The sequence below is a fragment of the Somniosus microcephalus genome, unplaced genomic scaffold, assembly GCF_052327205.1.
Source record: "Somniosus microcephalus isolate GS21.2 unplaced genomic scaffold, FLI_Smic_1.0 unresolved_chr9, whole genome shotgun sequence".
Lineage (NCBI taxonomy): Eukaryota > Metazoa > Chordata > Chondrichthyes > Squaliformes > Somniosidae > Somniosus > Somniosus microcephalus.
Genome location: NW_028225187.1, coordinates 22,892,884 through 22,910,186, shown reverse-complemented (window position 1 = coordinate 22,910,186; position 17,303 = coordinate 22,892,884). Strand labels below are relative to the sequence as shown.

General features: G+C 46.3%; 1 protein-coding gene across 1 annotated transcript in view; it reads left to right on the top strand.

Annotated features, from left to right (window-relative positions):
- The window catches only part of LOC147084917 (scavenger receptor cysteine-rich domain-containing protein DMBT1-like), a 114,251-nt gene that overhangs the window by 5,741 nt on the left and 91,207 nt on the right, over nt 1–17,303 (top strand). Inside the window, exons 2-3 of the mRNA XM_085979633.1 lie at nt 2,466–2,771; nt 5,623–5,931. Coding sequence (XP_085835759.1) covers nt 2,466–2,771; nt 5,623–5,931 — 615 coding nt within the window. The remainder of the gene's footprint in view (nt 1–2,465; nt 2,772–5,622; nt 5,932–17,303) is intronic.

Genomic DNA, 17,303 nt, shown 5'->3' with positions numbered 1-17,303 from the left:
CTATAAAGCATGCGTAGATTTTGCTTTTGTTATGGTGAACGTGTTTGTCAATTAGGGTCTGTAGGGTGAAGATATGATCTGATGTTCTATAGTTTGGCAGGAATCCAATTTGGCTTTTACTCAAGACATTATGCTCCTCAAGGAAGTTTATAAGTCTTTTGTTTATGATGCTACAGAATACCTTCCCCAGGTTACTGTTTACACAGATGCCTCGATAGTTATTTGGGTCGACTTTGTCCCCACTTTTGTATATGGGCGTTATGAGTCCTTTGTTCCAGATATCAGGGAAGTAACCGACACTCAGAACCAAGTTGAAGAGTTTTAGGATAGCCAGTTTCATTTTGTCGTCTGTGTGTTTAATCATCTCGTTTAGTATGCCGTCTGTCCCGCAAGCTTTTCCTGGTCGCAGGTCCTTGAGTTTTTCAAAAAGTTCTTTTTCTGTTATTATGGTGTCTAGCGGGTTTTGGTTATCTTTTATGGCCATTTCTAGCTTTTCCAGTTTTTTGCATATTTGGAGTTGCTCTGGCCTTAGTGTGTTTTTCTGGTATAATTTTTCAAAGTGGTTTACCCATGTGTCCCCATTTTGAATGGCCAATTCGTCGTGTTGTTTTTTGTGTAGTGTATTCAAGTTGTCCCAGAAACAATTGGAATCAATGGATTCCTCCATGGAGCTGAGTGTATTCTTAATATATTGCTCTTTTTTGGTTCTGAGTGTGTTTCTGTATTGTGTTAGTGTCTGACAATAAGTAAGGCATAATTCCTCGTTTTCTGGATGTCTGTGTTTTTGGTTTGATATTTTTCTAAGTTTTTTCCTCATGTTATGGCAATCTGGGTCAAACCATTTTTCATAGTTTTTTGTTTTGGGTTTGTTCTTGCGAGCTTTCAAGTTTGCACTTGTTGCCAAATTATCAAAAATATTGTTTAGGTTATTTACTGCCCGGTTTACGCCTTCTTTATTGTGAGTGTATATGCTATCCAGAAAGGTGTCCAAGAGAGCTTGAGTTGATGCATTGCTAATTGTTTTCTGATATTTTTCCGTGTCATTTTTGGCCCATCTGTACGATTTTTTGGTGTTGTACAGTTTACTGGGATGTGTTTCTATGTTGTTTGTTTCTGTCTTTTTGAGATACATAGTAAATTGACTGTGATCTGACAGTGTTGTTTGTGGTTTGACTGTGAATGCTCTGAAAGAGGATGGGTCCAAATCTGTAATCATATAGTCTACTGTGCTGCAGCCAAGAGGTGAGCAATAGGTCGATCTTCCTAGGAGGTCTCCTATGAACCTACCATTGACAATGTACAGACCCAGGCTTCGACAGAGCTGTGGTAGCTTTTTTCCGTTGGTATTTGTCTGCTTGTCGCAGTTTTGCCTGTATGGAAGGGAAGGGATATCAAAGTGGTTATTCCCGAATACGTAATTGTTTCCCTGATTATTGGTGAAGTCTGGTTCTTCGCCCGTTCTTGAATTGAGGTCCCCACAGATCAACACATTCCCCTGGGCCTGGTATTGGATAATTTCCCCCTCTATGTTGGAGAAGGTGTCCTCTTTAAAGTACGGGGAATCCATTGGGGGGATATAAAGTGCGCAAATGTAAACATCTTGGGTGTTAGAGATAATCTCCCTCTCAATTTTGAGCCACATGTGGTTTTTGCCCTTTTTTATAAATTTGATGTAATTCTTAAGTTCTGTTTTAAACCAGATCAGTATGCCTCCGGAGTCTCTGCCTTGGGCTACGCTTGGTAATTTATTGGAGGGGACCTCTATCTATCTATCTATCTCTCTCTCTCCCTCTCTCCCTCTATCTATCTATCTATCTATCTATCTATCTATCTATCTATCTATCTATCTATCTCTCTCCCTCTATCTATCTATCTATCTATCTATCTATCTATCTATCTATCTATCTATCTATCTATCTATCTATCTCTCTCCCTCTCTCCCTCTATCTATCTATCTATCTATCTATCTATCTATCTATCTAACCGTCTGTCTGCCTGTCTATCTGTCTATATCTATCTCTCTATCTATCTATCTATCTCTCCCTCTCTCTCCATCTATCTATCTATCTATCTCTCTCTCTCTATCTATCTGTCTGTCTGTCTGTCTATCTACCTGTCTATCTGCCTGTCTATCTATCAATATGTCTGTGTGTCTATATCTATATATCTATCTATCTGTCGAGCTATCTGTCTGTCTATATCTATCTATCTATCTATCTCTATCTCTCTATCACTCTATCTCTCTATCTATCTATCAATCTATCTAGAGCTATATATCTACAAGTTTAGAGACCCTAATGCATTTGGAAAATTGTATTATCGTCTTATAATTATCAGGGCAGCATTATGGGACTGAATATAGAATGGGACATAACACGGGCGGCACGGGAGAAACCGCCGGTTCTGCATTTTCTCCCAAGTGGTATTTCACCAGTAAACTTCTGTTTTCCCCTCTACTGTTCCAGAGCAAGCTCCGAGACCAATAATCTACAACGGTCGAAGATCTAATATATTTATCAATGGGGAACACCTCAAGATCAAGTGTACCACCCAAGGCTTCTACTCGGCGACTAAGTTCTATCTATACAAGGATGATGCTGAAACTCCCATCATGTCGAAGGCCCCGACTACGAGAGACTTTACCGTCACCTTTGACATTCTTAATATAACATCAGAAAACAAAGGCAATTACAGCTGCATTTATGACTCCGAAATCGCTGGCAAGTCATACAAATCGGGAAAGAGTGAAGTCGTAGAGGTTAATCTGAAAGGCAAGTGTAATTCCACGGTTACCGGTAATGGCACAGATTTTACAGGGCGTGTGTGTATGCTGCCGTAAAGCTTGTTCTGGATTTCCGCATGCGCTGTGCAATCATGAAAACCCGGAAATTGCAATCAGTCGAGGTTCGCCTTGACAGATCCTCTGAAGGCAAAGCCCCAGAAATTCGGGTTTGGGGGCTTCCCGCGGGTGTAAGCCCCCGACATGCACTTACCTAGCGCGCCGGCCGTTGAGCTGTGGGCCCGCGTGGGATTCCGATCCTGGGCCTCCTCCAACTGCCGGCGCGCAGTGCTTGCGTATCCCAGGGGTGCAGTTAGTTCGATGTGTCCCCTGGGATCACGTGGGCCATGGAGAGCCAATGGTAGCAGGGAATGCTTCATTCATAAGTTTGACAGGAAGACCTGGCAAACCTATAAATACTATAAGCCCCAAAACATCACTAAAACCTCAAATAATTTTTTTTTAAATCACTTTTTAAAATAAAGTATAAATTACATGAAGTAACTATTTTAAATGATAATTTAAATTTTTGAAAAAATTAATTACATTTCATAACGGGGCTAAAAATAAACTTACCTTTCTTTAAAGTATTTAAAAATAATAAACCTGTCGAAAAAATGTTTTAATTTTAATTAATTCACCACTTACTTTATTAAAAGCAGGCCTTGCGACTGCTTTTTACATATCTACCTTCTGGAGACTTACCCTCCCGGAGAAACCTCCAAAAAAAACATAAGTTCGATGCGCACGCGCTGCCTCTCCGGCGCACGCGTTCCACCTCTCAAACCCTTCTTTCAGGGGAACGGAAGTGTCGGTTTCCCACGCATGCACGGTGCATGCACGAAACCGGCACTTCCATTGGGCTTACGGGTGAGTACCCCATGCGTACTCACCCGTGGAGACCCGAATTTCTGGGCTGTTATCTTTTTTAACATTTATTTAATGTTTTGATATGTTTTTGGGGTGATCCCCATTCATAATATTGACGGGTCTATCTGTCCAAAGTAGGAAGGGAGATTCCCTTCTCCTATTGGCTGGCCTGGACCACGTGATCCCAAGGGCGCTAGCGAACTGCCTGCGCCCCTGTGATACGTGGGCCCTGCGCATTTCGACTGTGGAGAGGCCCAGCATCGGCAGTGTCCAGACCTCGAGAGCCCTCAGGTAAGTGCGTCGTTTATTTTCGGCAGGAGGCATCTGCACGCAGGCAGGAAATTACGGGCCACTGACTGTAAAGCTCTTTGAAAGGCGCTATTTAAATGCAAATCTTTCTTTATTATTTAAACATAGAAACATAGAAGATAGGAGCAGGAGTAGGCCATTCGGCCCCTCGAGCCTGCTCCGCCATTCAATGCGATCATGGCTGATCATCCAAATTCAGTACCCTGTCCCTGCTTTCTCCCAATATCCCTTGATCATAGGTTTGACTACAGGAACAAGGATGTCTTGCTGCAGTTGTACAGGGCCTTAGTGAGACCACATCTGGAGTATTGTGTGCAGTTTTGGTCACCTTATCTGAGGAAGGATGTTCTTGCCATGGAAGGAGTGCAGCGAAGATTTACCAGGCTGATACCTGGGATGGCAGGAATGACGTATGAGGAGACATTGAGTCGATTGGGCTTGTACTTGCTGGAGTTTAGAAGAATGAGAGGTGATCTCATTGAAACTTATAAAATTCTAACAGGACTAGACAGACTAGATGCTGGAAGGATGTTCCCGATGGCCAGGGAGTCCAGAACCAGGGGTCACAGTCTAAGGATAAACGGTAAGCCATTTAGGACAGAGATGAGGAGGAATTTCTTCACCCAGAGATGGTGAACCTGTGGAATTCTCTACCAAAGAAGGCAGTGGAGGCCAAATCATTAAATATATTCAAGAAGGAGTTGGATATATGTCTTAAGGCTAAAGGGATCAAGGGATATGGAGAGAAGGCAGGGACAGGGTACTGAATTTGGATGATCAGCCATGATGTCATTGAAAGGCGGAGCAGGCTCAAGGTGCCGAATGGCCTACTCCTGCTCCTATCTTCTATGTTTCTATGAACCCTTTAGCCTTAGGAAATATATCCAACTCCTTCTTGAATACATTTAATGAATTGGCCTCTGAGGTAGAGAATTCAACTGGTTCACCACTCACTGGGTGAAGAAATCCCTCCTAATCTCTGTCCTAAATTGCTTACCCCTTATCCTTAGACTGTGACCCCTGGTTCTGGACTCCAAGACCATCGGGAACATCCTTCCTGCATCTAGTCTGTCTAGTCCTGCCAGAATTTTATAAGTTTCAATGAGATACCCTCTCATTCTTCTAAACTGCCACGAGTATAAGCCCAATCGACCCAATCTCTCTTCATACGTCATTCCTGCCATCCCAGGTATCAGTCTGGTGAATTTTCGCTGCACTCCCTCCATGGCAAGAACATCCTTCCTCAGATAAGGCGACCAAAACTGCACACAATACTCAAGATGTGGTCTCACCAAGGCCCTGTACAACTGCAGCAACACATCCTTGCTCCTGTACTCAAACCCTCTCGCTACGGAGGCCAACATACCATTTGCCTTCTTAACCACCTGCTGCACCTGCATGCTTACCTTCAGCGACTGGTGCACAAGGACACCCAGGTCTCATTGCACTTCCCCTTCTCCCAATCTATTGCCATTCAGAAAATAATCTGCCTTCCTGTTTTTGACACCAAAGTGTATAACCTCGCATTTATCCACATCATACTGCATCTGCCATGCTTCTGCCCAATCACCCAACCTGTCCAAATCATCATTTCTGTCATTATTGAATGCAGATTGATGTCCATCTATGAATAGAATAACCTTGTTTTCTTTTTTCTATTTCAGACTCTCTCGAGCCGCCGCTGATTAGGTTCAATCGATTGTCAAACGTCTTTGTACAGGGGCAAAGCGTTACCATCAGATGTGAGGCGCCTGAGCAATTTGACGATTGCAAATTTTATTTGTATAAAGGGAGCGAAGATAACATCGTCCGCTCCCTGATGGTCACTGATTCGTCATCCAGTGTTAGCTTTAAAATAATTGAACTGCAGAAAGGTGACGAGGGCAGTTACTTCTGCAGATATCAAGCCAGGTTGTCGAAGCAACTTTGGTTCAACTCTTCCTTGAGCTCCAGTGCAAATATTACAGTGCATGGCAAGTATGAATTATGTAATTTCACAATGGAATCTCTTCCTTCAGAAGAAGGCGTTTAAAGTCCAAATATACCACATCCACTGGTTCTCCCTTATCTATTCTACCAGTTACATCCTCAAAAAATTCCAGTAGATTAGTCAAGCACGATTTACCTTTTGTAAATCCATGTTGACTATGTCCGATCCTGTCACTGTTTTCCAAGTGCTCTGCTATTATATCTTTTATAATGGACTGTAGCATTTTCCCCACTACCGATGTCAGGCTTACCAGTCTATAATTCCCCGTTTTCTCTCTACCACGTTTTTTGAACAGTGGGGTAACATTAGCCACCCTCCAATCCATGGGAACTGTTCCAGAGTCTATAGAATTTTTTTAAATTCTTTTTTTATTTATTGATGGGATGTGGGCGTCGCTTTCTAGGCCTGAATTTAGTGCCCATCCCTAATTGCACTTGAGAAGATGGTGGTGAGCTGCCTTCTTGAACCGCTGCAGTCCATATGGTGTAGGTACACCCACAATGCTGTTAGGAAGGGAGTTCCAGGATTTTGGCCCAGTGACAGTGAAGGAACGGCGATGCAGGTCCAAGTCAGGATGGTGTGTGGCTTGGAGGGGAACTTGTAGGTGGTGATGTTCCCATGCGTCTGCTGCCCTTGTCCTTCTAAGTGGTAGAGGTCGCGGGTTTGGAAGGTGCTGTTGAAGGAGCTTTGGCGAGTTGCTGCAGTGCATCTTGTAGATGGTACACACTGCAGCCACAGTGCGCCGGTGGTGGAGGGAGTGAATGTTGAAGGTGGTGGATGGAGTGCCAATCAAGCGGGCTGCTTTATCCTGAATGGTGTCGAGCTTCTTAAGTGTTGTTGGAGCTGCACTCATCCAGATAAGTGGAGAGTATTGCATCACACTCCTGACTCGTGCCTTGTAGATGTTGGAAAGGCTTTGGGGAGTCAGGAGGTGAGACACTCGCCGCAGAATTCCCAGCCTCTGGCCTCCTCTTGTAGCCACAGTATTTATATGGCTGGTCCAGTTCAGTTTCTGATCAATGATAACCCCCAGGATGTTGATAGTGGGGGATTCAGCGATGGTAATGCCATTGAATGTCAAGGGGAGATGGTTAGAGTCTAGCTTGTTGGAGATGGTCATTGCCTGGCACTTGTGTGGTGTGAATGTTACTTGCCACTTGGAAGATGATCAGCAATGCATCTACTATTTCTAGGGCCACTTCCTTAAGTACCCTAGGATGTAGATTATCAGGCCCTGGGGATTTTTCGGCCTTCAATCCCATCAATTTCCCTAACACCATTTCCCTACAAATACTGATTTCATTCAATTCCTCCCTCTCATTAGACCCTATGTTCCCCAACATCTCTGGGAGGTTATTTGTATCCTACTTTTTGAAGACGGAACCAAAGTATGTATTTAATTGGTCAGCCATTTCTTTGTTCCCCATTATAAATTCCCCTGATTCTGACTGCAAGGGACCTACGCATGACTTCACCAATCTTTTTCTCTTCACATATCTATAGAAGCATTTACAATCAGTTTTTATGATCCCTGAAATCTTACTCTCATAATCTATTTTCCGCCTCTTAATTAATCCCTTTGTCCTCCTTTGCCGAATCCTAAACTGCTCCCAATCATTAGGTTTGCTGCTTTTTCTGGCCAAATTATATGCCCTCTATTTGGATCTTATGCTATCCCTAATTTGCCTTGTTAGCCACGGTTGAGCAGAGGAGATGTAACACCTGCCCCTATACCTCCCCCCATCCCACTGTCCAGGGCCCCAAACACCCCTTCCAGGTGAAACAGCGATTTACTTGTACTTCTCGCAATCTAGTATACCGTATTCACTGCTCACGATGCGGTCTCCTCTACATTGGGGAGACCAAACGCAGATTGGGTGACCGCTTTGCAGAACACCTCCATTCAGTCCGTAAGGGTGACCCCGAGCTTCCGGTCGCCTGTCATTTTAATTCACCGCTCCATTCCTACTCAGACCTCACCATCCTCGGCGTCTTGTATTGTTCCACGGAAGCTCAACGTAAACTCGAGGAACAGCACCTCATCTTCCGATTAGGCAGTCTGCAGCCTTCCGGACTCAATATCGAGTTCAACAATTTCAGATCATAACCTCGGCCCCTATTACACATTTTTTCTTGTAATTTTTCCACTCCTTTCCACCCCCCCCTTTCCTTTTGTTTCTGTCTCACACCTGGCAGCTATCTCTTGCCCTGCCAGTACACTTTACACCTAATCTTAGCCTATTACCATCTCGTCTAGCTCTTTTGTTTCTTTCACTTCTTTTGTCCGATCGCAGCCCTGCCTTCGATCTAATTTCTTTTCTTTCCAGTTTTGAAGAAGGGTTCGACCTGAAACGTCAACTCAAATTTCTCTCCACGGATGTTGCCTGACCTGCTGAGTTTTTCCAGCATTTTCTGCTGTTATTTCGGATTTCCAACATCTGCAGTATTTTGCTATCGTTGAGTCACCTTTTTTGTTTTATTTTTATGCCAAACAGATAGTAATCTCAGGATCGCTACCAGTGCCACGTGCTAGTCAGTGTAGAAATAGAAGGATTTTTCAGATGAATACGTGGCTAGAGGAATGGTGCAAGGGGGAGGGATTAAAATTCCTGGGACATTGGAACAGCTTCTGGGGGAGGTGGGACATGTGCAAACCGGACGGTTTGCACCTGGGCGGGACCAGAACCGATGTCCTAGTAGACGTGTTTGCTAGTGATGTTGGGGAGGGTTTAAACTGAAATGGCAAGAGGTTGGGAACCTGGGCAGGGAAACAGAGGAAAGGGAAACAAGGATAGAAACAAAAGACAGGAAGAAGAAAAGCAAAAGCTGAAGGCAGAGAAATCAAGGGTGTTAATCAAACAGGGCCACAGTAACTAATAATTTTAAAAGGACTGAAAGTGTTAAAAAATCCAGCTTGAAGGCTTTGTGTCTTAATGCGAGGAGCATTTGTAATAAGATGGATGAATTAGCTGCGCAAATAGATGTAAATGGATATGATATAATTGGGATTACGGAGGCATGGCTCCAGGGTGACCAAGACTGGAAATTCAACATCCAGGTTTATTCAATATTCAGGGAGGACAAGGAAATAGGAAAAGGAGGTGGGGTAGCATTGCTGGTTAAAGAGGAGATTAACACTATAGTAAGGAAGGATATTAGCTCTGATGATGTGGAATCAGTATGGACAGAGCTGAGAAATACCAAGGGGCAGAAAACATTAGTGGGAGTTGTATACAGACCCCCAAACAGTTGGGGGTGGCATTAAATGGGAAATCAGAGACGCGTGCAATAAGGGCACAGCAGTTATCAAGGGTGACTTTAATCTACATATAGATTGGACTAACCAAATTAGTAACAATACTGTGGAGGAGGAATTCCTGGAGTGTATACGAGATGGTTTCCTGGACCAATATGTCGAGGAACCAACTAGAGATCAGGCCATCTTAGACTAGGTATTATGTAATGAGAAAGGATTAATTAGCAATCTTGTTGTGCGAGGCCCCTTGGGGAGGAGCGATCATAATATGATAGAATTCTTCATTAAGATGGAGAGTGAAGTAATTGACTCAGAGACTAGGGTCCTGAATTTAAATAAAGGAAACTACGAGGGTATGAGGCGCGAGTTGGCTAGGATGAATTGGGGAACGTTACTTAAAGGGTTGACGGTGGATAGGCAATGGCAAATATTTAAAGATTGGATGGATGAACAACAGAATTTGTTCATCCCTGTTTGGCCTAAAAATAAAACAAACTTCTACTAACTTCTGTGTGTACAAGTGTACAAGTAATTTCACTCCTGAAAGGTCTCGCTCTAATTTTTAGACTATGCCCCCTAGCCCTAGAATCCCCAACCAACGGAAATATTTTCTCTCAATCCACCCTATCTGTTCCCCTTAATATCATGAAAACGTCGATCAGATCATCCCTAAATTCTAGGGAATACAATTTGTGTAATCTCTCCTCGTAACATAACCCTTGAAGTTCGGGTATCATTCTGGTAAAAACAGAAATTGCTGGAAATACTCAGCAGGTCAGGCAGCATCTGTGGAAAGAGAAACAGAGTTAACGGGCCAGTAATTCCTGTCTCAACGTGTGAGTACGGTCGGGGTATTCACGCATCTGGCCGGAGGAAATGCTGGTTTTCAGCATGCACAGCGCATGCGCTGAAAACCAGCATTTCCTGTCCTCTGAACGAAGGGGTTCAGAGGCAGAACGCGCGCGACTGCACAGACAGTGCGTACGCAGTGAAATTTCTTTTTTTCAGAGTTGCGCGCGTGTAAATGCCTCCGGTCTTTACGCGTGGAAAAACAAGACTCATGAATGAGTTTCCCCTCCTCTGATTGGCTGCACAGTGCTCACCTGATCCCAGCCGGCACATCGCACTAACTACGCCGCTGGATCAGGTAAGCACAGCGCGCCGACATCTGAGCTGGGCCTGTGACAAAAAATGCGAGCAGGCCCGGGCTTCAGATGTCGGCATGCAGGGTGAGTGCAGATCGGGGGCTTACACACGTGGCAAGCACCCGATCCTAATTTCAGGGCCAACGTTTCAGGTCGATGACCCTTCATCAGAACTTGAAAAAGCTGGCGATGGAACAGGTTTTTAAGCAAGTGCTGGGGCAGGGAAAGTCGGGAGGAGAGGAAAGAACAAAAGGGAAGGTCTGTGATAGGATGGAGGGCAGGAGAGATTAAGAGACATTAAGGGGGAGAAATTGGGTGAGTAGCGCCACCTGTTAGCGCCTAAAGAGGCAGTCAGTGGCTGTAGCGCCACTGGCTGCGTCTCCCGCGATATTCAGTAGGGGCGCTAATGGTGACGTTAGGCTTTTGAGCTGCGCCGCCACCGATGACATCATCGGTGTGCGCAGCGCCCCATTCGTGCCCCGTTCGCGATATTTGGTAGCGAACGCCGCAGTTGCGCCGCTCGCTACCCACGCCCGGTTCACAGGGCCTTACTGTGCTGGCAGCAGCGCAAGTTAAGGTGGAGGTGCGGGGCGGCCACTTTTTCGGCGGCCGCCTGCCAGCACCTCCGACCCCGGCCTCCTAACCCTTCCCCCCGCGGCATTGCCGGCTGTTTCCCGAGAGCCCGGCACTTCTCCTTGGTGCCGGGCTCATTTGCCGGCATTCGCGAGCGGGGATCGCGCTGTTGCAGGCACCTCCCCCTTAACAGTGGGAGGAAGGCCTGCAGTACCGCAGCGTGCCATGCCGCAGCGTGTGGCGCTGCGGCACGTTGCGCTGTGATAATCAGTTTCAGCGCCCTAAGAGGGATGTGGAGCACCTCGAGCCTCGCCCCGTCTCCCTCGAGGGGCAATGAAACTGAATTTCTGGCGATTGGCATCACTCCGATCGCTGCGCTAAAACCTGCGCTCAGGCGACCTTTGCACCACTTTGGCGCCCCAACCCAATTTCTAGGCCTAAGAGATTTTAAGAGATGGTGCAAGGCCAAAGGAGATGGTAATAGGACAAGTTAAGGAACAAAAGATGGCTCTAGATGAAGTTTAAATGTCACAGAATGCAAGACAGTTGCCATGTGGGAGAGAGAAATAAAATAAAAAATATCCAATGAATGGACAAAAGGTTAGGTGCAGAGGTAATGATCTGAAATTGTTGAACTCACTGTTGAGTCCTGAAGGCTGTAAAGTGCCTAATCGAAAGATGAGGTGCTGTTCCTCGAGCTTACGCTGAGTTTTATTGAAACAGTGCAAGAGGCTGAGGATGGAGAGGTCAGAGTGGGAGTGAAGCGGAGAATTAAAGTGACAGGTGACCGGAAGCTCGGGGTCACCCTTACGGACTGAACGGAGGTGTTCCGCAAAGCGGTCACCCAACCTGCGTTTGGACTCCCCAATGTCGAGGAAACCACATCGTCAGCAGCGAGTACAGTATACTGGATTGCAAGAAGTACAAGTAAATCACTGTTTCACCTGGAAGGAGTGTTTGGGGCCCTGGACAGTGGGAAGGGAGGAGGTAAAAGGGCATGTTTTGTACTTCCTGCGCTTCCACGGGAAGATGCCGGGCGAAGGGGAAGGGGTGCTTTGGGTGGTAGAGGAGTGGACCAGGGTGTCGCGGAGGGAGCGGTCCCTTCGGAATGCTGAAAGGGGGCGTGAGGGGAAGATGCGTTTGGTGGTGGGATCACGCTGGAGGTGGCGGAAATGGCGGAGGATGATCCGTTGAATGTGGAGGCTGGTGGGGTGAAAGGTGAGGACAAGTGGAACCCTATCGTGGTTCGGGGAGGGAGGGGAAGGCGTGAGAACAGAAGTGCGGGAAATAGAATGGACATGGTCAAGGGTCGCATCAAGCACAGTAGAGGGGAATGCTCGGTTGAAGAAAAAGGAAGACATGTCGGAAGCACTGGTGTGGAAGGTGGCATCGTCAGAACAGATGCGGTGGAGATGGAGAAACTGGGAGAATGGAATAGAGTCCTTACAGGAAGCGGGGTGGGAGGAAGTGTAGCTGTGGGAGTCAGTGGGCTTGTAGTGAATGTTAGTCAATAGCCTATCCCCAGAGATGGAGACAGAGAAGTCGAGGAAGGGAAGGGAAGAGTCGGAGATGGACCATGTGAAGGTGAGGGAAGGGTGGAAATTGGAAGCAAAGTGAATGAAATTTTCGAGTTGAGGGCGAGAGCAGGAAACAGCACTGATACAGCCATCAATGTACTGGTAATAGAGGTGAGGGAGGGGACCTGAGTAGGACTGAAACAAAGAGTGTTCCACATATCCCACGAAAGGGCAGGCATAGATGGGACCGTTGCGGGTTCCCATAGCAACATCTTTAAATTGGAGGAAATGAGTGGAGTTAAAGGAGAAGTTGTTCAATGTGAGAACAAGTTCAGCCAGGCGGAGGAGGGTAGTGTTGGATGGGGATTGGTTGGGCCTCTGTTCAAGGAAGAAGCGGAGCGCCCTCAGGCCATCCTGGTGGGGGATGGATGTGTAGAGGGATTGGATGTCCATAGTGACAAGGAGACGGTTGGGGCCAGGAAACTGGAAACTGTTGAAGTGACGGAGGGATCGGAAGATTCGCGGATGTAGTTGGACAAGGGGAGAAAAAATAGAGGCGAGGTAGAAAGAGATAAGTTCCGTTGGGCAAGAACAGGCTGAAACGATGGGTCTACCAGGGCAGTCCTGTTTGTGGATCTTGGGAAGGAGGTAGAAGCGGGCTGTGCGGGGTTGGGGAATGATAAGGTTGGCGGCCGTGGAGGGAAGATCTCCAGAGGAGATGAGGTCATTGACGGTCTTGGAAACGGTGGCTTGGTGTTCGGTAATGGGGTCGTGGTCCAGGCAGTGATAGGAGGAGGTGTCGGAGAGTTGGTGTTCAGCCTCCGCTCGGTAGAGGTCGGTTCACCAAACAGCAACAGCACCACCTTTGTCAGCAGGTTTAATGACAATGTTGGGGTTGGATCTGAGAGAATGGAATGCTGCAAGTTCAGAGCGAGGTAGGTTGGAGGGAGTGAGTGAGGGGAGCAGAGAAATGGAGACGGCAGTTTGCAATGAAAAGTTCTGGAGAGGTTAAGAGGCGAGATGGAGGGGTCCAGGTAGAACGAGGATTCTGAAACGGGGAGAAAGGGTCAGCTGTGCAGGGTGAAGATTCCTGGCCGAAGAATTGGGCACGGTGACGATGGCGGTGGGAAGAGAACTGAGCTGCTAAACCTACGCTACCCTCCCTCCAACGCCAATATATCCTTCCTGTGGTGTGGTGCCCAGAACTGCTCACAGTGCTCCAGGTGTGGTCTAACTAGGATGATTTGGACAGGTTGGGTGACTGGGCAGATGCATGGCAGCTGAAATATAACGTGGATAAATGTGAGGTTATCCACTCTGGTGGCAAAAATAGGAAGGCAGATTATTATCTAAATGGCAATAGATTGGGAGAAGGGGAAGTGCAACGAGACCTGGGTGTCCTTGTGCACCAGTCGCTGAAGGTAAGCATGCAGGTGCAGCAGGCGGTTAAGAAGGCAAATGGTATGTTTGCCTTCGTAGCGAGAGGGTTTGAGTACAGGAACAAGGATGTCTTGCTGCAGTTGTACAGGGCCTTGGTGAGACCACACCTTGAACATTGTGTGCAGTTTTGGTCGCCTTATCTGAGGAAGGATGCTCTTGCCATGGAGGGAGTGCAGCAAAGATTCACCAGGCTGATACCTGGGATGGCAGGAATGACGTACGAGGAGAGATTGGGTCGATTGGGCTTATACTCGCTGGAGTTTAGAAGAATGAGAGGGAAACTCATTGAAACTTATAAAATTCTGACAGGACTGGACAGACTAGATGCAGCAAGGATGTTCCTGATGGTCGGGGAGTCCAGAGCCAGGAGTCACAGTCTAAGGATAAGGGGCATGCCATTTAGGACAGAAATGAGGAGGAATTTCTTCACCCAGAGAGTGGTGAACCTGTGGAATTCTCTACCACAGAAGGCAGTAGAGGCCAATTCATTAAATATATTCAAGAAGAAATTGGATATATTTCTTAAGGCTAAAGGGATCAAGGGATATGGGGAGAAGGCAGGGACAGGGTACTGAATTTGGATGATCAGCTATGATCTCATTAAATGGCGGAGCAGGCTCGAGGGGCCGAATGGCCTACTCCTGCTCCTATCTTCTATATTTCTATGTTTCTATGTTGTAGAGCTGCAGCATAACATCTACCCCCTTGTATTGTAGTCCTCTAGATATAAAGGCCAGCATTCCATTAGCCATTCTGAATAATTCCAGTATCTGCTCATGATATTATAATGATCTATGTACAGGACCCAACCAAGTCTCATTGGACCTCCACTCTAATCCAAATCCGACTCTTGCTCCCGATCCCGGGGAAAAATATCGATGGCCCAGATATTCCGATCCCTACGGGAGTGCACGCGCAGTTTACCCACCCGTAGGGACATCGGAAATGCCGGTTGCAGGCACGCACAGCGCATGTGCTGAAAACCGGCATTTCCAATCTGTCAAGAATGCTCTTGACAGATTCTCCGGCTGCCCTGGAGAAGGGCCCCTGCGGGAGGATAGTTCCGCTTTTTGGAGACCCTTCGCTGGCAGAAAACCCTCACAAATCTTACGCCTGATAAAAGCAGGGGCGTAAGGCCTGCTTTTACATAGAAACATAGAAGATAGGAGCAGGAGTAGGCCATTCGGCCCCTCGAGCCTGCTCCACCATTCAATGCGATCATGGCTGATCATCCAAACTCAGTACCCTGTCCCAGCCTTCTCCCCATATCCCTTGATCCCTTCAGCCTTAAGAAGTATATCTAAAGTCTTCTGGAATATATTTAATGAATTGACCTCTACTGCCTTCTGTGGTAGAGAATTCCACAGGTTCACGACTCTCTGGGTGAAGAAATTCCTCCTCATCTCAGTCCTAAATGGCGTACCCCTTATCCTTAGACTGTGGACCCTGGTTCTGGACTGCCCGGCCATCGGGAACAGCCTTCCTGCATCTAGTCTGTCTATTCCTGTTAGGATTCTATAAGTTTCAATGAGATCCCATCTCATTCTTCTAAACTCCAGCGAGTATAAGCCCAATCGACCCAATCTCTCCTCATACGTCATTCCTGCCATCCCAGGAATCAGTCTGCTGAATCTTCGCTGCACTCCCTCCATGGCAAGAACATCCTTCCTCAGATAAGGCGACCAAAACTGCACACAATACTCAAGATGTGGTCTCACCAAGGCCCTGTACAACTGCAGCAAAACATCCCTGTTCCTGTAATCGAACCCTCTCGCTACGAAGGCCAACATACCATTTGACTTGTTAACCGCCTGCTGCACCTGCTTGCTTACCTTCAGCGACTGGTGCACATGGACACCCAGGTCTCGTTGCACTTCCCCTTCTCCCAATCTATTGCCATTCAGATAATAATCTGCCTTCCTGTTTTTGACACCAAAGTGGATAACCTCGCATTTATCCACGTTATATTTCATCTGCCATGCTTCTGCCCAATCACCCAACCTGTCCAAATCATCCTGGAGTTTCTCAGCATCCTCCTCACAGCACACACGCCCACCCAGCTTTGTGTCATCTGCAAACTTGGAGATATTACGTCTAGTTCCCTTGTCTAGATCATTAATATATATATTGTGAATAGCTGGGGTCCAAGGACCAATCCCTGCGGTACCCCACTAGTCACTGCCTGCCACTTGGAAAAAGACCCATTTGTTCCAACTCTTTGCTTAATGGCTGCCAACCAGTTCTCTATCCAAGTCAGTACCGTGCCCCCAATCCCATGCGCCTTAACTTTACACGCTAATATCTTATGCCGGACCTTATCGAAAGCCTTCTGAAAGTCCAACTACACCACATCCACTGGTTCTCCCTTACCTATTTTACCAGTTACATCCTCAAAAAATTCCAGTAGATTAGTCAAGCACAATTTACCTTTTGTAAATCCATGTTGACTTTGTCCGATCCTGTCACTGTTTTCCAAGTGCTCTGCTATTACAAGGTAAGTGTTGACATTTTTTTCCCAGTGATTTATCATTTAAAAATACTTTAAAAAAAGGTAAGTTTATTTTTAGCCCCGTAAAAAACGTGAATTATTTTTTTCAGAAAATTATGTTGGAGTTTAAAATGTTTAATTTTTGTAATTTCAAGTCATTTTAAAAATGTATGTTTTTTTAAATGTATTTAAAGTTTTACTATGTTTTAGGGGTGATCTCCATTCATAGATTTGCCAGGTCTTCCTGTCAAGTGAATGAAGGGAGTATTCCCTTCTTTGATTGGCTCCCCATGGCGCACGTGATCCCAGGGATGCTTGTGAACGGCATGCGCCCCTGGGATACCAAGGCCCTGCACACTTGGAGTTGGAGAGGCCCAGCATTGGAAGTGTGTGCGTCCCGGGAGCCCTCAGTTGAGTGCGTAGGTTTTTTTCCGAGATCGGAGGCTTCCGCATGCGGGAAGCATGCAATCGGAAAATACCGCCTGACGTAATATAACTCACTACGCACTTGGTTTGAGCATAAACATAGAAGATAGCAGCAGGAGTAGGCCATTTGGCCCCTCGAGCCTGCTCCGCCATTCAATGCGATCATGGCTGATCATCCAAATTCAGTACCCAGTCCCTGCTTTCTCCCCATACCCCTTGATCCCTTTAGCCTTAAGAAATATATCCAACTCCTTCTTGAATATATTTAATGAATTGGCCTCCACTGCCTTCTGTGGTAGAGAATTCCACAGGTTCACCACTCTCTGGGTGAAGAAATTCCTCCTCATTTCTGTCCTAAATGGCCTACCCCTTATCCTTAGACTGTGACCCCTGGTTCTGGACTCCTCCGACCATCGGAAACAACCTTCCTGCATCTAGTCTGTCTAGTCCTGTTAGAATTTTATAAGTTTCAATGAGATCCCCTCTCATTCTTCTAAACTCCAGCGAGTA